Raw genomic sequence first — 26,047 nt, forward strand, 5'->3', positions numbered from 1 at the left:
GATCCATGTTTGAGCTGCAAGTCAGAAAACTATTAGGCTCTACCAAGGTTTGTTCTCAGTGTCCACACCAATTACTTTTGGCAGTATAAGCTCACAGCTGTGTAGGCATTTAGTCCATTCAAACACTATTAAATAATGTTTAATAGATAAACTCCTCACTCTAACCTCCTAATGGCAGCCATATTGGATTTTGACATCACGGTTGGTGGGAAACTTCATTTTTTACCGTTTTGAATTCTGTCTTCAGGGAATCTTTGTGTTTCTTTTAACAACATGGATTGTGGACATTTTTAATTCACACATGCAATGCTAATATGTTTATTTTTCCTTTTTCTTGAGAAACACAACAAACTGAAAAAGTCCTGCTTTGTTATGATGTCTCCACAGCATTTTGAAAACTTTGTATTTTGAGAAGGTTTTTTTTCTTAAATTAATGTCCCATGGTAGTTGATCATTCAAAAATACTGTGGTTTTTGTATGATCAACCAGGCTGTAGGAGAACACATGAATATCAGAATGCAAAGTCACATTTAATATAATAGATATTTTGATTAGTATGTTCCCCCTCTTTATTTTTCCTGAATCACAATAAAAACAACAGAAAGAAAACAAACGTCTTTAATCAACCCCAAGCTCCATAATGTGAGTAAGAAGAGCTCAGTCATTATCATTTCCTTCACAAAAATGATCTGCTGCTCCAAGTTATTGCCAAATAAAAAAAGTTTGGCCTTACTCTTGAAGATAAATGGGTTACTATTATGAGATGCATGATTAGTTTCTTTCATTACTGTGTGAAAGATAATTTAATAATAAGACCAAGCCGAATTAAAAACTGGGTTCATGCTGTTCTTCTTAATTCAGAATTTTTATTTTTTTTGTCTTGTTTGCTTGGAGATTATTCTGCCTTTTGTTTTTCTTGCCTCTTCCTCGCTTTGTTTTATTTATTGAAATGTTCTTCGCTCTATAAATCAAACAAAGTTCAATCAAGTTTTTGACAGAATCATGCAGTCTTTTATCGCTCATGTTTGTTGGAAGCAGTGGCCACGCTGCGGGCAAAATTATATCCTTTTTTAAGATGAAGAAGTCACATTATTCCAGTTGTCAGCCCTCTTCCCCTCGATCTTCTTTTCCTTTTGTCCTCTTTTTCGCCTCCTGCCGCTTCATTGGTCACACGCCCTTTTTCAACTTAACTCCTGTCTTTCTTCTCCTTCCTCCCTCTCTGCCATAAGCAAGCCACCTCTCAGAGAGACTACATCCCCCCACCCAAACAGCACCCTTCTCTTTTTCCCCTTGCTGTCTTTTATCTTCTTTTCCTCCATCCACCCATCTATCCATCACCCCCTCACACACACTTTCCCCCTCTCTTTCCCACTCATTAGTCTACCCATGCTGTGGTTTGTGTCTCCCGTCTCTGTCAGAGCTGTTATCACTGCTGTCAGCTCCTTTGGCGAGAACAAAGTCGTCCTCTGCTCACAGCACCACAAAAGACACGAGAGGAATGAAAGGAAAAGAGCTTCAGCTCCAAAAAAAGGAAAAAAAAAACTAAAAAAGAGGCGGAAAGACGGAAAAATTAAAAAGGGGAGGGAGGGATAAACCAGAGGAAAGAAGGGAGCAAGGAACACATCTTTTCATGTCAGCCATGATGCATTGTCATCTGTGGGTTATAACAACCATTGATTTCTCCTTTCTGTCACCCTTTTTATCTATACAGCACAGAGCTTACAGTTGGAAGGAAGATATGAGCGCTATCTCTATACACATCAAGTGCCTTTTCCTCATATTATAAATATATCTCCTGCTAAATCAGCTAAGCCTAGTATATCAACCTCAAATAATTTACCGTGTATTATTATGAGCTGAGAAGAGCAGTAGGTTTGAAAGACACTGAGATATCCAAAAGAGGAAACATAACCATTTAGAACAATAAGCAGTGCTGAGAGAAGAGCCTACTGTATTTTGTAGGATACAGTAGAAGAGTATAGTGGGACTCTCACTTCTGTCGCTTATTAACATCGTCCCATCATCATCATCATCTACTAAGCAAACCAATCAGAATCGAACCATCAGAGGCACAGAGGGTACTTTGGAAACCAAGGGCAAAATGCCACCAGCCAACAGGGCTCTGGTAGCTCAGGGATTGTGCCCTGCATCATCACGTGTAGGCATAATCTATGTCAGGGATGCCACCCTCTCTGTAGCCACGGTTGGTGCCATAAGTGACATGATGGTGGCTGGCTTGGCTGAGGATAGTGCCATTGAGACTGCCAGCTCCATGGCTGCTCCGATAGGTCCCATTAGCTTGGGAGGAAGAGGAGGATGAGGAAGGGAAAATGGTATGGATGTAGGTAACGTCCTCCAGCTTAGGCTGCAGGGACTGATGGGCCATAGCTGTCATCTGAAAGCCTGCAGGAGGGGCCCTGATCTCCAGAATGGAAGTGTCTTTCTTGGTGCCTGACTCTACATAGTCATCATAATGCTTCCCACCCCGGCCTCTGCTGTATGAACCCGAGTCCCCAGACATGTAACCTGATCTCTGTCCATACCAGCAGAAGATGGCAAAGATGAGAAGCAAGCTCACCAATGCTGTGGCACCTCCTATAATTCCAGCCAGTGGCAGAGCTGTTAGCTCAGAGTCCTGTCCCTCTTTGTCTGCACCGTCCCCTCCAGAGCTGACATCTCCAGTCTCTATCTGAGCACAGGCTGGAGCTGAGTCTTTACTATCTGTGTCCATGCTGCCAGCTCGAGATGAACCCATGCTAGATCCCCCAAAGGAGGCCTCCTGTCGCAGTGGCAGAAGGCAGATGAGGTAACGGGAACGTGGAGTGAGCTGGTTAAGGAGGTACTGCCTCTTCTCTCCAGCAACCAAAGTCTCTGTCATTGAGCCCAGAGCTACGCTGCTTCCCATTCTTAGCCATGACAGGCGGAAGGAGGGTGCTGGCTGTGGGTACAGCCAACTCACAAGGACACTGTCTGAAGAGAGAGGCTTAACAGTCAATTCAAAGGCCTCTCCAGATACTTGCCCACCTTCCCCTGGAGGCAGGGGCATAATGAGACCTGGCCACTTAGGCCGCAGAGTGAAGAGAGAACCTTGTGTGGGGACCAACAGAGGGGCAGTTGTGGTGGTCCCATGAGGGACTACTTCACTCTCTCCAACATCATCTTCACCTCCTCCATCTTTTTCGACTGGGTTCACCCCTTCTCCAGGACTAGAACCTGCAGGGGGGCCTTCACACTGCTCCATTAGTGATGTTAGATCTCTGAGCGACTGGCCCCGTACAGACTCTGGCCCCTGACAGACAAGGCCTCTGACTGTCACTGCTGACCCACGGCCATGCAGCCAGGAATGAAGCCAGCGAAGGTTGCAACCACAATTCCAGGGGTTTCCTCGAAGCAGCAGTAACTCCAGGCTTTCGGTGTCTCTCAGAATCCCTCGTGGCAGACTGGTCAGATTGTTTCCTGACAGGTCCAACCTTTGTAGGCGCTTCATCCCATCCAACGTTGCCCTCGGAATGTGGGTCATCCCGTTGTCTTGCAAGTGTAGTCGTACCAGGTGAGCTGAAGGCAGGTTGACTGGCGGTGACTGTAGAGCATTCCTGACCAACGACAACTCCGTCAAGTTAGATAAACGAGAGAAGGTATCGTCTGCGATCCGTGTGTTGGCCAGCAGGTTTCCGTCCAGGACCAGACGTCGCAGGGAGGAGAGACCGCGGAAGGCATGCGTTGGGATGGTGCTGATCCTGTTGTCATCCAGTCGCAACTCTTCCAGTGATGCGGGAAGGCCTGCTGGGATGCTCGACAGGTGATTCCGAGACAGAAACAGCAGTCGTAGCCTTGGAGTCCCAGAAAAAGCTCGATCCTGGATGCTAACTGTTGATATTGAGTTATCATCCAGGTGTAAACGTTCTAGTAATGGTAACTTGGCCAAAGCTGATCGTGGTAACGTTCGTATATTATTATCCTGCAAATGAAGCTCCTTTAGGGACGGAGGAAGGTGTATCGGAAACTCATCCAGCTGGTTGGCGTAAAGGTATATCACTCGTATAGAAGTGCTGCGTTCCAGTGACTGTGGCAGCCCGGCGTTGCTCAGCCGGTTGCTCTGCAAGTAGAGGATAGCAGCCGTTAATGGCAGCGGAGGGATTATGCTCAGGCCACGGTCGTTGCAGTAGACAAAACCCTCGTCACAGCGACACACGGAGGGACAAACAATTCCCTCATCTCCCTCGCCTGTCTCCATGGCGATTGCAGCTGCCGCCAGCTCCAGCACCTCAGCCAATAAGGTGAGGACCAGCAGGAGGAGAAAGAGCCAATCGCGGAGCTCAGCAAGACTTTCGGCTGCCATGTTGGTGAAAGGTTCCTGACCTGTAGAGAAGGAAAAGTTATATTAATACTAGGATAGGTCAATCCTTCTAAAGCCAAAGGGGTACTGATATATTACATTCAAATAAAATAAAAAAACAAACCAGACAGTTGAAGTGATTTCTGAGACGCTCAGTTTTCAATTCCCACCTGCTGGCTAAAAGTGAGGCCTTTTATCTCAAGAGTTGAAAAGAGTTGGGAATAGAACAGTCAGACGCCCTGAAGAGAAACTGTCCAGTTCTATATGGGTCAGAGTGTCCAAGCAGAAGACAAAGTGACATTTAGATCCAGTGAGTTCAACGAGGGGTGGGTTGACCGGCGATAAAGATCATAAGAATCGGAGAAAGCAAAGAGACAACAGAAATGGAGAAAATTGGACACTGACAGTTGAAATGGGGGTGGGGGGAAATAAGCGAAGAGGGCTTTATTTTCTATGAGGTTAAGAGAACTGGAGTGTGTGACATAAAAATTAAATGGAGGATAGATCGGGGAGAAGGAGATTAGATTAATTGGGTGCGGTGCAGTTGATGGATCTGAAAACAACACAAGTATCAAAGTTACTGTGCCGGTGTTAGATCTGACCCTGGCAGAAAAGGAGGATAATAACTCAACAGAGAAACATTAATTTCACAGATTTTTGAAGGTTTACTCTGATGCATAATGTGTCTGTTTGAGGTCATGACCACTTTGTGAACTGTGAACACATATTAATAACCACACTGAGCACGTAATGTGCAGTCTTTAAATTCTACAACGTGTATAATGCACATTTTCATCAAGCGGTTATTGTTCGTAAATTTTTCCAGACACACTCTAAAGTGTGTCTGGAAACATTTTTTTCATTCAGAGAAATATTATTAAAGCACTCTTAAAAACTACTGTCTGACTTGCAGATGTAAAACACAACAAACCCCAACAAAATTCAGTTCTTGGAGAGAAAAAGCTTTTCAAATTAATCTGGCCTTATCTTACAAACCTCTTACCTCAGGTTAGTTCCCCCCTGTTCCATGTATCCTCTCTCTGTTAATAATTGCTGCTGCTGTGGTTTACTGGAACCTTAAACAGTTACTTTGTAAACCTTTCAAAATTGATACATGATGGCTCTAGCAGTAATCAGCTCTGGGTGTGCCTAGTGTTTTTTTTTTTTTACATAGAGCCAAATATGTTTCCACTTAAATTAAAAGTATTTATTTAAGATTTGGATTAACTAAGGTTGTCTTTCATATATTCAAATTACTTCAATCATCTACAAGATTTAAAGTTGAGAAAACGCTGAAATAATTTTTCCTAGCACTGTGTTTTTTTGCTCAATATTTTGTTTCTCCCTGCCCCCCCCCAAAAAATCTATAGATTGAAATTTAATAGCACAAATGTTTACAATCTAAGTAATATAGTGTCTTTGCTTTCCATTTCAGTGCAACTATATGTACAATTGGAGCCATATACAGTAACAAATTTGTTGAAATTACATTTTAAGCAATAAACCCTTTGTCTTCAGCTAGCCTGAGGCTGGAAAATGTGCCCTGATGGGAAAGGGCTGACATGATTTGACAGCACATTTGATAAACAAATCCTCCAAAGGCAAGTTTCTTTTCTGCCCCCCTTCTGTATATCCACATGTGTGTTCGTGTGTGAACTCTGTGCTCGATGCAAAATTGCCCTTCGGCTGCAGTCAAAATCCATGCAAAGCAAACAAGAGATGGCGACAATAGAAGAAATGAAGAGGTTGGAAGGGGGTGAGGAGACAGATGGAGACTTGGACAGTCAGTCATGGGAGGAGAGGAGAAATGAGTTTCTGGCAGTGAAGACTGAAGTCGGTATCAGCTGAGTTCGCTGCAGAAAGAAGAATGGATCCAATCCCTGACTGGGTGTTGTTTTTTTCTGTTAGATAGGTGTAAAAATAGCTGTGTTTGGTACTTTTATATGCCTCTGTTGCATGTCTCTGTGAGAATGTGACAGAGATCGGTATCTACAACAACCAGCTCCTGTCTCTGCCTGACACGGTATTAGATACATCAGGGCGAAAAAGTGTCTGTGTCACAGAATTTGACATTAACCCTGACTTCACTTTCTCTGTTCATAATCTTATTTTTAGCTCAAATCTGTGTTTGGAAGACAGAAAAAGTACAACAGATATACACAGGCACATAAAGGGAGCGTAAAGGTAGGAGCTGAGACCAAATTGGGATGCTCTATGAATATCAACTAGCATATGTTTCAGTGCCACAACATCCCCACTTCCCTCTCATAAATATCCTCTTGGCACAAGCTTGTTTGTGTGTTTTCGCCCACATGCCAAGGTTTCCAATCGACATGTTGCTTTAATGATCCTCAGATTTTCTGTCCTACACTGTCCCTTATTCGATCTCTTGCTGTCTCGTCTCTCTGCTTCTTTATCTTTTACACCATCTATCTCTCCCATCCGCACGCCTTCCCTTCATGACCTGTCATTATATCCACTTAAAGGTTTGTTTACAGAACTATCCTTGTCCTCTCTTCCACTGTCTCTATTTTCTTCTAATCCTCTTTTATCGTTTCCTCTCCAGTTGTTTGTTGATTCCTGCACACTGAGATTGGATCAATCAGAAGGGGTTTAGTCTCCCTGCCTACAACTCCTCAGCTCCTCTCCTCTCTTCCTTAGTAACAGAGATCTGGATGCAGCAGACCACCTCCTTTGCTTACTCCTACTCCCTCATCCTCTCTCACTCCTCAGCCTTGTCTTTATTGTAGAGGTGGACTACTCAGAGATTCTGTGTCTCCAATTTTGTGCATTTTGACATTCAGAAATTGATTTTAATTGATTCACCTTAAGAAATATAAATCAATCTTTCAAAGTATATTTTCTCTACTATGTGCATTTTTTCTAATTCAAGTGTCTGGAAATAAATGCTTACTAATGCAATACAATCCTAAAGATTTGGGATGGAAGTTTCTGTACAAATAAACCAACTAAAGAGAACAGAATATCTACTTTTTAATTTTACATGACCGATTATAGCGACTTAAGTCTTGTTTGTATCACCAGATACTCGTTTAATTTTTGCAAGATCCATTCAAAGTAAGCGAGTTGTGTCCAGCTTCAAATTTGAGCAGATTTACTGCAATATAGAGCTGTGAAGAAGTACAACAGCATTTCAAGGGGAAGAAAACGTTACGTCTACACACATGGTGATTGTAGTGTGATCTGTGGTGTTAATTTGTTTCCTCCAGTCTTGGACAACTTGCTGAAACCTATTATATCCTGACTTCTGCTGTCGAGTCATCAGTTCCTTACACCGAGTTTAAACAAACTTGTGTTTTGCAGCGTGTTAATCAAAATTCCACAAAGTCAATCTCTAAATGCTTATAAAAGCAAAATACCAAAAAAAGTAAAAAAGGTTTGGGGTAGCCTAGTCAAAGTCCAGACTTAAATCCTACTGAGATGTGAAACAGGCTGTTGGTTCTGAAACCTTTTGATTTGACTGAATTCAAACAACAATTTCTCCACTCTTTGCTAGCTATCGCAAACATTTCATGGCAGGTTTTACCATAAGGAGTGCAAAAACCAGTTTTCACGTTTTGCCGGGTTGGTTTGGATATGTGTTTTGAAATAAATGAAATTTTCACGTAAAACCTGCATTTTTGCATTTAGTCAGGAGGAAATCTTTGTCTGACGTCTCCCCTGTTGTAGCAACCTGAATGATGGCCAGCAGGCCTCCACAGAAAATAGTTTTTCTTGAATCTTCTTCCCCCTTTTATTGAGAAGTTGAATTTATTTTCAACTTCTCACTAATACTGAAAAAGAGTTGCACACTGAAGACTGTTGTCAGTGTAGCTTGTTACAGTTTAGGTGTGGCAGAAAAGAGATCAACCATTGATGAGGTTAGTGGATTGTATAATCAACCAGTTTCTTGGCGCACCTCAACTTTTTGACTTGATGTGTGCCAACCAACATGCCCCACAGTTAAAACGGGTTCTAGGAAAGGTCATCCTTGAAGCACTGAGCCTTTGTGTGTCTTTGTACGTTTTTTTTTCTTATCATGCAGCAGAAAACGACCCGTAGGTGTAGTGAATCTCAATGTGATGAAAGCACAGCAAAGACGTGTGTGTAAAAGGTCTGATCGACCCGGTGTGTGATTGCCGAGGGCTTTCTAACCTGCTCAGTCTCTGTGTCTTTCACGTCCGCCGCAGCTTTGTTTTTCCTGTATCGGGGATTTGTGGAGAAGAGTATTAGAGTGTCTGTGCGTGTGATTGAGGATGCTGCTTTGGATCTCTCTGTGTTAGCACAGTTTCACAGTCTTCTTTGAATCGCTCAGATGTGTAACCTCTTTCCTTTGGGCTGTTGAATCTTCCTCAGCTTGGGTGAATGATGATATGGATGATGATAGCCTGTTCTCCAGGGCTCCACAAGTAGCAATATCAGCATGGCTCAAAGCCGCCACAGCGTCCACATTTGTGTGTGTTGGGTGGGTGTTAGTCCTCCTGCCAAGCTTGTTCTCTCTTTCTGGGTATGGAGCTTTCAGGCCTGCCAACTTAAGTCATCTTCATTGAGTGTCCAGAGGTTTAATTCTGAAACAAAACCCTCCACACCCAAATGCTACAGTCGGGCGGGCAGGCAGGCAGGCAGGCAGTCAGAGCTTAAGGGTCCTTCTTGGAAGTCAAAAGCAATCCTGGATCCCCATGCAAGCACTAGGTCATGCTAAAATAGTACAGTGCCATGTCACACTCACTTTGAAGAGGCAGGTTGTAATTTTAATTGATGCGCAGTGGGGAGAGAGATGAGAAGAAGCAGCAAATAGTCCTCAAAGGAGAAAATGTGATCTCTTGTTTAGGTTTTACGAGCACAATTATGATTATATAAACGTCACAGTTTGATGATAATAATAAAGATGTTAAGAGGATATGATCTGCTGTCCCTCAGTTTTAGTCCAACTATCCTCTTTAGTTTACACAAATTGTCTGAAAATTCAGTGGATATTCACTTCTGTATTCAATCCACCTGGAGCAGCGCAGGTATGGAGCTCCAATGAGGAGTTCTGCTGCGGTCTCTTTAAAATCCTTCACTTTAGCAGATCAGCCCCTGGTTGGGATGGCCATCAATCATCTGAAAAGACAGAGCAGATTGGAAAGAGATATTAGAATTCATGTGGAGAGAAAGGAAACGAGCCTGAAAAAATATTTATTTTATGCTTCACTAGTATTTTATTGCTGCTATTATTTAGCTATTGATTTGTTTAATCCATTTATTTTAATAATTATATGATACTGATATTTAAAAACAATGGTAATGGTAATAATAATAATCAGAAATAACTACAACTTTGTAAATGTACCTCTACATTAACAAGAAAATGAACTGTTCAACTTGATACAAACACAAACCAGATACAAAAATATGAATTCTTAGCCATTTATTTCTTGTTTTTTCATATGAATTTATTCATTCAAATTCATGTCTTTGATAAGCTTCCCACACATAAGCTTAAGTTGCTGCTCTTGTTTTATTTTATTTTTGCCCGGAAAGGGAGTTTTGGCTGGTTATACAGTCTTGTGTTATTTACACCGGCATTATTATTGTTCAAGCCCACCCAAGCTGACTTTGGGCCAGAGGTGAGGGCACAAGCAGCATCGATGAAAGGTCTATCGTTCAGCTACAGTCAATTAAATATCACTGATTAGCTTCTTAAATGACCCATAAAAACCATTATCCACCTGGGAGAACAAGGCTTTACTGCTGGGTGTCATTGATTTATTTACAGAAAGGCCAGCATCATGTTTTACTTTTAAACTTTTGTCACCGCTGACTAGTGTCCCCAACTGTGTCTCACTGCATGGCAAGGTCATGTTTGCTGCACAGCCACATTCCCAGTAGTCGCTGTTCTGGTAAATCAGTTATGACCTGGAAGGCACTGGAAGAGGTAGGCAGAGGGTAAGCTGAACCAAAGCAGACTATAAATTCATAAGAGAGGTATAAACTCTGTTTTTTTTTCTCTCAAAAATCAGTAATCGTCCATAGTAAACACTCCTGTATATGACTGAGTTTTTTAAATAAATAATAGAACATTTTCTGAAGAAAACTTGGATACCAGGAAGGGTTTGGCTAATTCTTCAAATTAAAAGGATTTGGTTGCCAGTTCAGTTTACTGAAACTGAATTGAAATTGAAGCCATTGGTCCGCACCATGTTCACAAAGTCGTTGAACTGCAGTCTGCACAACACCGTTGTCTTTCCGGCAGAGTCTAATCCAAAAATAGTGATGTGAGAGGACTGGAAGAATGACATGGAGGAAAACTTTGGCTGTTCAGACAGTCCATTCCCCATCATTCCACATCAGGAGGAACAGGAAGTAATCCGCATAGGTGCTTATAGTCCGAAAAGATAGCAGGAATTACCTCTCAGTGCGAAAGTCCTCTGTGGATAAAGTATTAAATCCGTGTATTACCAATATGTTGGTTTCTTCTGTCACATTCCTTGAGTTAAGACCAGAGTGGACATCTAAAGTCTTCAGAATAAATTCAGTCTGACTTTTTATTTGGAGATCATGGTCTCAGACTCTTGAGGAGGAATGAAGAGCCAGAGAATTAAAGTTGCTTAAGGTTCAGTGGGAAGTTGGCAAAGTGTGCTGGCGTTGGTCCACTGAGTTCAAAATCAGTGCTATCGTCTATCAGGTGATGTCAGTGCAACTTGTGCTTCCCTCTGCTGATTCATTTTATGGGGATCCTGGTTTCATTTCCCAACAGGACTTGGAACCTGCCCTCACTGCCAACGGTACCAACCCCTGCTTTAGTGACCATGACCATGTCCATTCACTGCATGTGAATGGACAGAAAACTGGCCTGACCTGAACCCCATAAAGGATCTATGGGGTCAAGAAGAAGAGCCACCAGAACTAATGACGCAGAAAAGCTGAAGGGCACTATTAAATGAACCTGGGATTCCATAGCACCTCAGCAGACCCCTGGACTGCACTGATGCAGTAATTCATGCAAAAGGAGTCCTGACCAACCATAGAGTAGGTATAATGGACACACTTTGAGTAGGATGGCATTTGGCATCTCCTATGCCACTATTTCTCAAAGAACATTTTGAATTTATTTACTGAAATAAAGTAACGTCTGGATGATATTCTAATTTTTTGCTCCTGTAGAAAGCATTATAGTATTTAAATTCTGGTGGAGTTTGATATATAGATAATCTTTTTCTTTTCCAGTTTGTTTGTTTTTTTTAATACCAGCTGTGTTTTAAGCAATGCCAAGATATAATGTTGAGTTTCACTGTTGGCACAATATGGAGAACTAAAATGACTAAATGATTATCCCCCTCAGAACGGTTTTACCTTTTAAAATTAAGTGCATCGTGAAAATGCTTCTTGAAGGTCAACACTGCATATGTACAGCATTACGCTCCCAGCGGACAACAAACCTCCCATTAAGCAAACGGCATGTTTTATGTCGGGTTTTTTTTTCTTTCACACAAAGCTGAGGAGCTTTCATTAACCACCACTCACTAAGTGCCTGTATCTTATGAGCAAAATGAAACCCCTGGTGAACACTGGTTTTAGAAATATAAGGTTTTCATCAGGCACACACAGAGTACATAGAGACAGATTCATCAGAAGCCATTAACTGCTCCGCTGCTCACATTCGTCCGTTCACTTCATCCCACAGTAAGTAGACTACAAAGCCAACTGGGAGATTTTCATCCAGTTTGCAAAAACGCAAACAGAAACAAATAAAACTGTCCTCATTTTCCTTCCTGAAGGACACACAATGAAGCCGAGAAGGATTTGTTTAACAGACTAAAGCCAGAGCCTGCGTGTGTGCTCATGAAGGGTGCTTAATGCCTAAACTGAACGCCTGACAGTGTAGATTCAAGGTGACGGTATGTGTGTGCATTTTTGTTTTACATTCAGCAGCATCACTGGTTAAACAGATGGGAAAGAATGCATTTTACTGGGTGCAGTTTATAGAAAGTGGTTATGTAGTGATAGAAATGGTCCTATTCATAAAAACAGCAGCAATGTGATATCCGGTTTATGGATTGCAAACTAATTTCCATGTGCAGAGTGAAGCTGAAATATGTGATGAAATCAGATTCATTTGGGACAGAAGACTAAACATAGCTTGAAAAATGTAATTTGCATTGACAGAATATAGTGGGGAGTGGAGCTAAGACTAAAGAGAAGCACCATTCAGCTTCTATGCACCACAAATCTGGAACAAACTTCGGGAAAACTGCAAAACAACTGAAACTGAGTTTCCTTAAATCAAGACTGAAATGCCACCTGTTTATAGTTGCTTTTGAATCATAATAAATGGAACATTGATGTGTATTGATGGTTTTGATAATGCCACTCATTAAAATGTCGTTTTTGTTACTGATTTCTCAATTGCTGACTGTATGGTGAATTTTGTGGCTTTTTTGTGCGTTTTTATTATGTAAATTACTTTGAACTGCCTTGAACTGAAGTATGCTATACAAGTATGTTTGTATGTGCAGTATGCTATACAAACATACTTGTATAGCATACTATACTTGTAGCATACTATAATTTCTTTAATCAAATTAATTTCTTAATTAATTTGTTAATTTCTTAACATCAGGAGCATTGGTGAAATAAATCAAATTATTTATTCTTTTAATTTGATTAAAGAAATTACCTAATCATACTTCCAAGAATATAAAAGTTAGTTTAAATATAGGATGATATATAGCTTTAAAAAAAGAATAAAGTGATTAAATATACTGCTACGGCATTTAAAAATATATTGACAATAAAATAATATTAAATGGACATTAATGAGTTATAATGAAAATAATGGACATAAAAATGCAGTAACATCAACAGAGATATCACAGAAGTCAGTAAAAGTAATCAGGGTGTTAAAAACATCTCATTAGAGATTCAGGAGTAACTGGGTCTCTGTAGGAATTGGGGTCTAAAATATGTTCATATTTTCCATACTAAGCCTTTATGGGTAAGACTGACATTTATTTATTTATTCTTCCAACAATTTCTTTTTATTTTACTAACCATGAATAATTTCTGGTAAAATAGCTGTATTTTATTTTTGACAACTGCAATAAAATTTTCTCATGTTATTCACTAACAGGCTCATAGCAAAATATAGATTTAATTAGATTTGGCTTGAAAACTGAGATTTCTATAGCTGGCTAGATTGTAAGAATAAGAAATCTTCATGATACTTAATGCATACTGTATGAATATGTTGGAATTAGGTAACCTTAGTTTAAAACTACTAGGAGTCCAAATAAAATAAAATGAATTATATAGTTATATTACATATGCACAGTTATATACACAGTTATATTAAACTTGCATAAATTGTTAGGCAGTAACTTTCGCAGATCTTAAAATGTAAATGGTCTTTAAGAAATCTTAACAAGTCTCAAGTCTAATGTAGTGAAACATGCAGAACTCCTGGAACTAAGAGATAAAGTGATTAACTCATAATACTGTTTGGGTATTAAAATAAACAAAGAAAATTTAAAAATAATATACTTAAAGTAAATCTAACTAAATTGTTTATTATATACAAATAAATTTTGAAAAAGTAAGCTCATTGAGAATTTATTTTGATGCTCCGAATATGAATATTTCATATTGTACATATTTTATTGTAAGATAATACTTAATTTCCCGTTGATTTTTAAGTAAAAATACCACCCAAAGCACATTCATCATCTATGGTCATAAAACAACATTTCAGAAATATGAAAGACTGGGTGGAAAGCCACTACTTGGTGTCTAGAAACTCACTCAACACTGTATTGATCAGACATTATTGTGTAAATAACCAGTTAACATCAGGAGCATTGGTGAAAATTATGGAGACTGATATGTGACGCTAATTATCGGAACACGACCTTAATCAAGGCGTCGCTAAAGCTCAACCCATGGTACCTATGATTATGATTTTGTGTTTGCTGTACCCTCATTGAGCCATGCATCTGTCATTTGGTAGACCAGTTTATAACAGTCATAGCTAGACCTGTCATAATAACCAATAAATAATTAATTACATGATAAATCAAAATTAACTGAATGTTTTGTTTTCCCTATATTGTGTACAATGAATGAGAGAATGCACCGAAAGCTGCAGCCTCTGTATGTCTGTCATGTAACCTGTTCTGGATGTTGTATTCAGACAGTTGGAGACAAAAGCAGCCGAATCATCAGTCATTAAACTTTATGACAATCAAAGAAAAGTTTATAGAGCAGAAGAAAATGGATTAAAAAAACAAAACAAAAACAAAAAAACATATGTCTGTACACCATTACATGGATCCATATTAATGTTTGCAGCTAGTCTAATTATCAACCACTAGCATCAAAACGGGTCATAAACAAGCCAGAGGTAGCCTAACTTTAAGTCAAATGCTTCATATAAAAGCACAGTCTGCAAGAGAAAGATGCAAGTTTATTGAAAACAGTCTTATTTATCTGTAGAAACAAAACTGTCCTGGAGAAACTCCACTTGGTACAAAATATCTGTCGCTCTCGAGAAATACTGAGACTGCATGCACTAGATTAGCAATGGTAAATTAGTTAAGTGGGATGCAGTCACAATATAAGTGTAGACCATGAAGAAGGCTGCTGACACATAAGCTGTGTGCTTTTTACTGCACTTTAAAGCTGTAGTTCTCAAACCTATACATGACATTAATTTAATGTAATGACTCAGATCAGTATCAGTGGAAGGTATTGTAATTGGGACAGCCCTAATGAAAACCATTGTCAGAGAAGAGAAAATCCTCCCTGAATTAACAGCAGTGCTTTTAAACGAACCAGAGCTTCTTTCTCTCTTAGGTTAGTTTACGGAGGATTGAGCTGAAGTGTAAAACTACTGTGATCTGATCGTTCAACATGTTATTTTAGGGAAACCAAAACATGCTCCTGCCATTTAAAGGTAATCTCTCCTGGTAAACCTTGATCCCTAATATGCTGCAGTGCTTCCCTGATTGTTTATTTGAACATCATCAAACCCCAATCTGTATGTGCAAACAACAAGATTACTTCATTGAGGAAGACTGCAGTTGCTAAGCTAACATGTCTGTAGGCATGACCTTAAACCAGATCAAAACAATTCTCATAATAAAAGGAAAAACATAAGAAAAAATTTGCAAATTTGCAAGAATAGCAAAAAGTCAGACTTTCCAAACTCTAATGATGCACCACAATGGTAAACACACTCCTCTCTAAATATTTTGTGATGTTTGTGTTTACATTGAAATGTATTGTTCTTCTTGAGTTCTAAAGCTGAATTAAAGTCTATTATTTAGCATCATTAGCTGTGTATAAAAGCAGCGGTCACCTTGAATATTAAGAGCCGTTAGTTTAAAACGACCTCCTGTAATATGATTTGCTCTGAGGTCCAACCTTTCTTACACCCTTCGCTAATCTTTATCTACTGCACGCAAAATATCTGCATGTATTGGTGCCTGTAAGTGCCTACTGAAGATCAGCAGCATTTCCCCACAGCTCGCTGCCATCACCCATTAGATCCTGACGTGTGTATAAAGTTAAGGCTGCCCTTCAAACTTTCTGTCAGAAATTTTAAGAAGTCAAACCAGGTATAGAGAGATGGAGATGGAGAGGGGGGGAGTTCATGAATGAGAAAAGCAGGCAGCCAGGAGTCAAAAACATTTAAACAGACGGGAGTTTATAAAAATGTCTATCAAGGTGTGTGGAAGGTTAGAGGAAAGGGCAGGAGGTTACTGCCTAGCATTGTGTCTCCCACATTTCTAATAAACATGTCACACAAGATGCATGAGGTGCAAATTTACCCACAAAACTCTTTGGCATGTCCACTTTGTAGTCACTTTATTAGGCAGACCTTGTAGCAGGTTGAACCATTTTTTTTCCAATTAGAACTGCCTTATTTCCTCAACCCACAGGTTCAACAGGGTTTTGGAAACATTACTTGGGGACTTTGTTTCATACTGACATGATAATAGATTTGTTCTTTGCACCCCCATGATGTGACTCTACCTGTTAACCATATCCCAAAGTGGCTTTGTTGAATTGAGATCTGGTGACAGCAACAATACTTGGGTAGGCTGTGGTGTTTCAACTGCGCTCAAGTGGTACTTAGGGGCACAGAGTGTGCTGAGAAAATAACTCCGTAATAGTACTAGTACAACACCCAACCAGCCTGAATCACTCACTCATACGAGGCAGGTTGGATCCATAGCGTCAGGTTTACACCGCCATCTGACTGCTGAGACTCACTGAGCCAGGCAACTTTTTGTCACTTAGTTATTGTCTAATTTTGTGAAAGGATTGAAGATCCAGTTTTCTGTTCCTAGTTGTCATCAGTGGCATAGGGTGTGGTTTCTGCTGCTGTAGTCTATCTACTCTGTGTGTAGCTTGGTTGTAATGAGTGAGCTACTCTTGTCATCATGAACCAGTTTAACTGATATCAGCAAGACGTATAGGTTCTCTGTCTCTTTGTTTTGGAGACAGAGACAACTCTCTGTCAGTTCTGCCAAGCCCAGCAGGTTGTTTCCCTGTTTTGGCATTGTCAAACACTTTGTTGCTGCTCCTTTAACTTGACCACCTTGCCATCTCTTATTCTAAAACTTTTTGTGCATCATTAAACAACTGTCACCATATATATTGCAGCATAAAGAGACTGAATGCATGATGGAGCTCTTTGCCTTCTATGTAAGGTTGAGTTTCTCCCCCCCCCCCCTATGCAGGTAGCTCTAATCTCAGCAGCTTGTTTTCAGGATATTCGGGTCATGATGCATCTCGTGATCAATAGTGAGGTTCGGAGCATGGACGGACTGGTAAATTGAAAGTTTCACGTTGTAATCCTGCCATCACTCTGACTCCACCAGGTCCAATCAATCACACAATGAATGCATCTTAACTACAAACCAACCGCCTCTCTTTGAATCACTGAGGGTTTAAATCTTTTTAATTTATAAACTTAAGCATTGTTCAATTACTGCATCCCAGTGGGAGATAAATATCTGATCTCTTCACTATCATCAAATCCCTTTACTCTGTTGCTATAAAAAGGTTGAAATAAATCTGGCTTTCATTTGGGAATTGTTCCTTTGAGCAGCTTTATGCCAAAATACTAGAGATTAGAGCAGACTATAGAGGCAATGAAGAGCTAAATAAGTGTTTGGTTCACCGGTCTCTGCTCCTAGAGTATATTTGTTGTCTTATATAGTTTCTTCTCAGGCGAATTCAAGCGCGTATAAGGTAATGCAACATTTAGATTAGATTTTATAAAATTAAATGGTAAACTGTAAAGTTGTCTATATATATTATTTGACTTGCAGACCTGAAAGAAAAAATATATGTACTTTCTCTTCTACTTATACTAACACTAGTATATGGAGAAGAAGATGAACAAGGGAAGAAAAGAGCAGGTTCTCATACTCCAGCGACCCCGTACTACTTTGGTCAATAACATCTCTCCCTGACCCTGCCACATCTTGTCTTACGTTGTTCTTGTTTTTTTTTTTACGCATAACACAGTTCACAGAAATGTCCTGTTCCTCATGGGGACAGAAATCTCTCTGCTTTTTGTTATCCAGCCAGTGACAACTATGCAGCCTTCAGGCATTTAGCACTGTGTGACTTTCACTGTGGCCTTTGTGAACATTCACCCACAGTTTTTGCTTTGAATAGTAATGATGAAATATTAGCTATTTATTTTCCTCAGCTGAGTGAAGGCAGAGACGCCCCGGTGACAACAACGTGGCTGAGTGAACTGACGGTAATATAACGGCATGGACACACGTTGCACCTTAGTGCTGCTGATGACTGCATGAATAGCAAATAAAAGTGGCAAGAAGTCTGTTTAGAGGAGGGTGTGCAGATGCGCAAATTTGAGCTCTAAGTGATTTATTTTATTACAGATTCCAGATGGTGGAACAATGTGGATAGATACATATCCAGGATATTCATATCTGCTGTTTATGGCCAATTTTCCACCTCTGATTTATGTACAGCTTTGACCTGCCAATGCCGATTTTAGCTGACTCGATTCCTTGTAGACGCTATAACATTGGAAGATGGTCAATACGTACATCTACAGTATATATTTATGTTTTATGAGCAGAGGCAACATCACACCCACTGCGTGAGGGAACAGTTGCTCTTCAACAGGGTTTTACAGTTATTTTCAAATAAAATGAGGATCACAAGGTTCATAATTTAAACATGTATTAGTGGAAATTATTAACAATTAGTGCAACATTCCCTTAACTAAAACTGGTAGTTCTCAAACACTGCAAACATTTTCCCAAGTCCGTCATGTTAAATGGCAAACAGAGGTTGAAATGTCAAAACTAGAACAGAGCAACTTTGCTCTAATAGTCAGCTTACTGTTTGCTGCACGTCTTGCTCTCTCTCGCTTTCTCACAGAAGAAGGTTTTCTTTAAAATGGCTTCTTCCATGTCCATTCTTCCTCAGCTTAAACACCCTGCTGATGCTATAAATTACTGTACAGTCTTCATCATACAGTAACGACTCCCACACAGCAGCGTTGTTGTAGGCATAACCTGGTAGTGTTCAGCATGCTGCATTCTCTGTATTGAAAAATATTCACTTTTTGTGTTGCCATCTGATTTCCATTATTAGATCTCTGGGAGAGATTGGTTTCTAAATTTGAGAGTTAAAAAACAGCGATTAGTCTTAAGATGATTAAGAGGATTCCTGATGTCTTACATTTTGCCAGATTTGTTGCAAAAGCGCAATGATTCATGATAAGCAGATGAAATACAGAAAAAATGTTTCCTTTTACTTTTTTTCTGTATAATTAAACAGAAAACTTTTTTTCTGTCTGCAAACACATCAGCTAAACTGAATGTTTAGTTCAATTCGGATAGAAATGAGGTATATATGCTTCGATGCATAAATGGGAATATATTGTCATTCTCTATTCTCTGTGGGTCTCAAAACTAAATTACAGCAAACTTTCTATGTATCATAGTCATTGGGATATTTTAATAAACAGAAATAATCTCAAAGAAAATCTGAAAGCATTATGAACCAGTAAAAGCCAGGCAATTGCACATCATTTCCCAGTCTACACAGTTGAAGTTGCAAGTCTCTTTCACTGAGTGCTTTGGGTTGAAAGCTGAAAAATTAGGGCTACACTGTGGATTTCATGCAAAAACATATTTTGCAATATTCAAAATGCCACAATATTTTTCGTCAATTTCTGTTTTTCAAAGAGCTGTCCATCAGCTCTCGTCATGTGGCTTTATGTTGACATGTTGTAAGTAAGTGCACACTAATATAATGAACCCTGGATATGAAGGCCAGTGCTTTAGACTTGAAACACTGTTGAATCTGAGTTTGAGCCTCGTGTTTTGACGCTTGAAAGGAAATAACTGTTTTGTTGACATAGTCGATGAATACTGATACGAATACTCAGGCTGCCGACAACCCTGTGTTACATAAACATTGCATAAGCCTCCACCCCTTCAATTTATATATCAGGCAAGGAGCTCACCAGTAATGCTGCTGAAGTTGGCATCTGATTTGTAACGTGATTTTCTGCTAAACTACACAGTGCAGAGATTATTACAACCTCTATTCTGTTTTTTTTTTTTTTTTTGGCTTCAGGACCTTGGAATTAGACAAACAAGAAATAAAAAATAAAAATCCAGATATGGGGATTTTACACTCCTTATAAATTCTTTGAAATGCAGCTAAAGATTTTAAAGTCTTACTGAGAAAAAAAAAAGGGGGTGGGTGGTTCTGGATTGTTTTTATTCTTGGAAATAATTATAAAATCCTGTCTCATTTTTGTGAGCTGGATGTATTATCTTGCATTGTAAAGGTCCTTTAGAGCCACTTTCACATATTTCTTTGTCCTATCATAAACTTCTGCATGAGAAAGTAATGAATTCTCAGTGCAAATGTTAACAGATGAAAATATCAAATCTTTTATTTCTCTAAAAGGCTTCCTTTTCTTTCTTGTTGCATTATCACATAATTGACACTGATGTGGACGGATGGCAAGAAATTGACAAAATCTATGCTCCATTTCTCTCCACCTTTCCCTTAATAGGCCTGATTGGAATAATTTGTACCAGCAAAGATCGTCTGCGCTCTCCGTCCGCTGCAGGGAGCTAGGACGTAGAAGCAAAAGGAGCAGCACTGAGAGATTCTAAGTCTGAGTACTTTGTAATCATGTGGCTGCCTAACCTCGGTGTTAGTGGGGTTGATGAGCATGCGTCCCTGCTGACACGCACACTCTCTCAACATCCGCTCTTCTGAATATTAATACGGCGGAGAGAACTCCTCTGAGCCCCATTGTCAACCGGTCTATTGTTCACTGCTGGCCTCTCCTGCAGCACATGTGCACACGTGTGTCGGTGTTAATGCCCGACTCGGCGTCTGTGTTGTGTGCTTATGCATATTACGCCCGTGTATTCATTGCGTGCGAGCGCCGGCTGCAGCAGAGCAGCAGTTAAAGCGGCGGCGAGGGAGCTGATGGGTGTGTTCTCAGCCCATAAAGACAACCGGCCGGAGAACACTTGAACTAGCCGTCAGGGCCCAACATTGGCAATTATTTCGCCTTGAGGTACTATCTGTAAAATGAACACTCTCATTAAAAAGAGTGCACACATGTGGACACACTGAAATGTGCGGGAGCCAGTTCAAATATATGGCAACACAAACGCTTGTCTTTCCATCAAAGAGTAATGTGCTGTTTATGATGTTTGACTGCGGGTGTGTGCTCACCCGTGTGTGTATTTACACATTTTGCTGTGTGTGTGCGTGTGTGTGTGTGTGTAGGGGGGTGCATCTGTGTGGATTTATGTGTATGTTACTGTTTAACTACCCCGCACACGTAACCTCCCCATCTCAGCCTCCCTGTTTCTCATTTACCAAGCCAGCGCCAGGGAGAAGGAGTGTGGGGGGAAACGAGAAAATAAGTGATAGAGGAGAGGAGAGCGGGAGGGGAGAGAAGGAGAAAGAGGCACGTGAAGTGAAATAGAGGTATAGATGGAGGGATGAGGAGGTGGGGGAGGCTTATACAGGAAAAATGAAGTGAGGCTGGAGTGAAAGGAGGGAGAGAAGGGGAGGAGGAGAAGAGATGGAGGAGGAGGCAGCAGATTTATGAAGCCATTGGAATGTAATTTGGAGGCAGAAATTACTGTCAGCCTGAGCAAGGTTTAAAGTCAGCGAAGCTTGAATCCGGGGCCTTTGTCTGTGTGTGTTTGTATGGCAAGTATCGCACCCAAATGAATGGTAAATGTAATGCAGAATAATACCACACAGGCTTTCTTGTACGTGCGCGCCCGTTTTCACCACCTTTGCCTGAGCGACACAGCCGCGCGGCATCACAACATCTTGCCGTATTCATATTTAACAGTTCATATTTCATCTCCGTCCGCAGACGCCGATTCACAAGAGCGCACACAGGGCTCTGGATTCTCGTCAGGCTCAGAAGGCCATGACTCCGGCAGAATCAGTCGAGGGTGTCGGTGCGGACAGAAAGAGAGGTGGTGTGTGTGGGGGGGGGGGCCAGAGAGCGTGTCAAGGATAGACGGAGAAAAAAGGTAGAGGTGGAAAATGGAAAGGAAGGAGTGTGAGACTCTAAGAGGGGCTAAACAGAAGTGTGAGAGGGATGTGACTTGGTTTCCAACTCGGCAACACACAGCTTCCATTTAGACTTGAGAGGAGAGGAGGGGAGGGTGAGGAGAGCAACAAAGCAGGGATAATCAGCAAAGATCTGAAGGGAAGAAAAGCTCAATACTGTGTGTTTTTCCTGATCTAGCATCACTTTGACACTCCGCTGTAACACGCACACGCACGCACGCACACACACACACACACACGCACACGCACACACACACACACACACACACACACCAGGGGTCGGCTTCCTTTTGCAGTTAATTTCTACTTGGGCTCCTCTTCAATTAGCTGCAGTGAGTAAATAGGGCAGACAGTTGGAGCTACTTTTTAAATGTACTGCACTTTGAAAAAGTATTCACCCCTAATGATTCTTGTTTTCTGTTTTTGATGCGTGTATCAGACAAACATAATCTAAGTAAATACAAAATGGACTTTAAAAATTATGATCAAGCGGCTCTATGCTCAAAAAATATAATTGCCCCCTTAAACCTAACAATTAGCGATTAAAAAAAGACTGGCATCAAGTGTTTAATGCCAGCGCTGTGGATGAATTTTGGCCCACTCTTCTTTGAAGAATTGTTGTAATTCAGCCACATTGGAGGGTTTTCCAACATGAACAGCCTGTTTGAAGTCACACCACAGCATCTCAATCTGATTTAAGTCGGAAATTTGACACGCTCCTGAACCTTCTGGTTTTAAATTTTGAACCATTCACAGGTGGTTGCCGGTATGTTTCATAGTATTGTTCTGCTGCATCACCAGCTCCAGTTTTGGGTCATGAACTGAGGGCCAACCTTTTCCTCCAGGATTTTTTGATGGAGAGATCAGTTCATGGTTTATTCAATCACAGCAGGTTGTTCAGAAAGTCTGGCCCCGACCGACACACTGCTGTCTGTATGATGGTTTTCTGAAACGCTGCTTCACATCCAGATGTAACAGGACACACTAAAACTTTGGTCTCATCAGTCCGTAGGAAAGTTCACAAAAGTCTTGGGAATCTTCCAGATGCATTTTGGCAAATTTGAGACTTTGTGTTGTTTTTGGTCAGCACTTTTTCTTTTTCTATCAAACAATAAGGAAGTCATTTTACCTTCTTTCTTGTTGCTTAACAAACTTTGAACTTAGCTGAGGCAAATGAGGCTTGCAAGACTTCAGATGTTCTGGATACATTTGTACACATCTTCTTCATTTGTGGGTAAATGACTGTCATTGTGGTTCATTTGAGTCTTTATATCCCTTTCCAGACCGATGGATGTCTTACTTTTTCATCTATTCTTGAATTTTGTCACAATTGGGGCATGATGTGCTACTTCATCTGTTCCTAGCTTGTGAATCTAAACCCAAATGTGGTTAATCACACAGTTACTGGGTTGGATTGGATTGTTTTCCCACTTTCTAAAGTAATAATTTGAAAACCACATTATTTACTCTGATCATCTTTATTGGCTGTTAAGCTTTCTTTGATTGTTTTAAGTTTGACAGAAAAGCAAAAAAAAAAAAGAAGTAAAGGGAATAAATACTTTTTCACAGCCCTGCGTTTTCATTCTTCTCATCGTCTCAAATACTGAACTAAAATCCATAATTTTGATGGTAGGAGGAAGCATCTTCAGTATCTGTAGGTTTTATATGAAAACTGTCTCATTAAAAGTGCTAACTTCCTGCAGTCCTGCAGCCACAGGAAAAATTAGCTGTTGGAGCCGAGAGAGGAATGTTTTTTATACATCTGTGTGCTGAAGGTTTGTTCCTTAGCTGTCTCACTTTGCTGATCAGAGCATTTCTTTACCACTGACTTCACCTACTGTATGGAAACTTATTTCCTTATATATTACCTCGCTGCCAGAAATAGGCTGCCACTGGAGCCCTACATCTGCTGTCTCTGTGCCACAGCTCAGAGCTTGCACATTAAAATTTCAGATAAACAAGATTAAAACCTTCATATCCTCTTCTTATGCTGCGTCTCGGTGCTTTCGGTTTTCACAGGTACGTTTCTAAAAAGATTCTCAAAAAGTCAACCAAGAAACCTACAATTTTTGATCTTCTATTAATGTAGTTGGGATGGATTTACTGAGGTGACTTAAAGCTGCCAGTAATTCTTTTGCCAAAACCGTCAGAGAAAAAATAGATCAAATGCCAAACAAAAACCATTAGATGAATACTAAACTTTTAAAAAAATACTCTGAATGCAAAACATGAGGTAAATAATGAATTAATCTTGTTCATCTTTCCGATTACAAATGTCATTGACCCATTTTGTAGTTTCATACTGTTGCCTGTTTCAAGATTATATAAAAAAAAATGTTTCCATGCGTGACCATCCATCTATCTTGCGAAATGGATCAAGACTAGATGAGATTTTATCAATATGTTTTGGACAAACAACACTCCCTTTTGTTTTTCTCTACAAAGAGCGAACGCTTTAAAAAATAACTAACTTTGTTATTAAAGCATGTCAGTATAGTAACCCAGTGCAGGTTTGACTCTTCTATATAATTTTGATTATTTATGTTGGTCTAGTTCTTAGGTGGTCCTAATGCCGAAGAAACATGGACATTTTTCCTTTTCATGTTTTCACAAATAGAATAACAGCTAAAGAGCTGTTAGTGGACCCCTGCTGGTTTAGGATTCGCACATTTTTCTGAGGAACATAATTTCCAATTATTTACAAAAAATTTACTTATTTGCAGTTTTTTTTCATAGAGTATATTTATAATATGTGAAAGAAATGCAGCTTAGGAAATTGAAATGGCTAAGATTAAAGCAAGCTGACACTTTGTTGACGGGCGTTTACAAAGCAGCCAATCCCTGAGTGTTGTTTATTTTCCCTGGCTCTGATTGGCTCTACCTCCAGGAGCGACGATAAGGAAGACTGTAGATGTTAGCTCCTGCAGTAGAGCCAAGATCATGTCTACTGGGCATATTCCATCCAACCATCCATTTTCTTTACACCCTTGTCCCTTAGTGGGGTCGGGAGAGTAGCTGGTGCCTATCTCCAACTTACTGGGCATATTAATGTATATTTGGAGTTTGAACTATTGTAATAGGCAGTTCTAAGCATTTTAAGTATTTGCAGATTTCACATATGTGAAATCATATGTGGATAATCTACTTAGATTATCCATTGCTCACATATCAGTGCTCACATTTGTGAGCACAAACAGCTTATCTTTTATCTTTCTACCACCTGGTCTAAACTTTACCTGATAAATGAATTAAAAGCGGTGTGAGACTTCAGTTTTTTTTTTTGGTGAAAGTGTTATGTTTGGTTTGTTAGCCTCTTCCACCATCACAGCAATAAAAATAACTTTATTTTTAACTTCAAAATAAGAATCTTAAACCTGGATACATCCCTAACAAAGGAAACAACAAATAAAATTACAATTTTCAACAACTATATTTACACGTAAAATATCTTTTAGCCCTGAACAATTTCCTAAAATATGCATTTCTGATTTATGAGCCAACCGTATTAGTATTTGGTTTTATAAGCGCAAAATGTCTTCAACATATCTTAAAAATTATATTTGCTTCCTTAAAAAAAAGTCCATTCCATTTCAGTGAAAAAAAGAGAAATCCCCAGGAAATGAATGATGTAAATAACGTGTTTACAATAATGCTCTAATGGTAAATCATACAGCAAACAGAAAACAAGACAAAGACGACCTAAGGCCTTAAGAGAGCCAACAAATTCCTCAGAGACCCATCAAGTCTCAAGAGGAAACTCTGGAAGAACCACAGTGTTCCTGCTTCACAGTAGTCGGATTTCTGTGACCCGATGGTGCTTGGTAAAATGACTCTGTGTCGTTTGTAGGATGGGTTTTATGATGAAGATCCACCAATCAGGCTTTTACTGGCCTTTGTTTTAAAGAATAGAAAATGAGTTATGATTTCTTTCTTTTTCTTTTAATATTTGATTGATCACCAGTTATAACCTATCGATGGAAAATTAGCTGACTTTTATCCCAGGCTGAAACTGCCACATGTCTGAAAACACTCCTTCATATTAGTATGAATATATAGCAGTGATAACGTTGCACCACTTCTCTTCTAACCAATGTTTTAAAGTACTTCCAGAAA

The 26,047-nt window shown here is 39.9% G+C and overlaps 2 protein-coding genes across 8 annotated transcripts in view; one reads left to right on the forward strand and one right to left on the reverse strand.

Moving 5' to 3' along the window:
• The window catches only part of macrod1 (mono-ADP ribosylhydrolase 1), a 173,748-nt gene that overhangs the window by 26,290 nt on the left and 121,411 nt on the right, over positions 1–26,047 (forward strand). The gene's annotated exons all lie outside the window — the stretch shown is intronic.
• The window catches only part of flrt1b (fibronectin leucine rich transmembrane protein 1b), a 53,037-nt gene continuing 27,403 nt past the window's right edge, over positions 414–26,047 (reverse strand). For 3 of the 5 annotated variants that reach the window (XM_017307130.1, XM_008420432.2, XM_017307129.1), the window contains exons 2-3: positions 8,492–9,439; positions 414–4,359 (exon numbers count right to left, since the gene is read on the reverse strand). In XM_017307130.1, the coding sequence (XP_017162619.1) occupies positions 2,153–4,339 (2,187 nt within the window). In that variant the 5' untranslated portion in view covers positions 4,340–4,359; positions 8,492–9,439 and the 3' untranslated portion in view covers positions 414–2,152. The remainder of the gene's footprint in view (positions 4,360–8,491; positions 9,440–26,047) is intronic. The other 2 variants (XM_008420433.2, XM_017307131.1) reach the window with 2 other exon arrangements.

The sequence above is a fragment of the Poecilia reticulata genome, linkage group LG10 (genome assembly GCF_000633615.1).
Source record: "Poecilia reticulata strain Guanapo linkage group LG10, Guppy_female_1.0+MT, whole genome shotgun sequence".
Taxonomy (NCBI): Eukaryota; Metazoa; Chordata; class Actinopteri; order Cyprinodontiformes; family Poeciliidae; genus Poecilia; species Poecilia reticulata.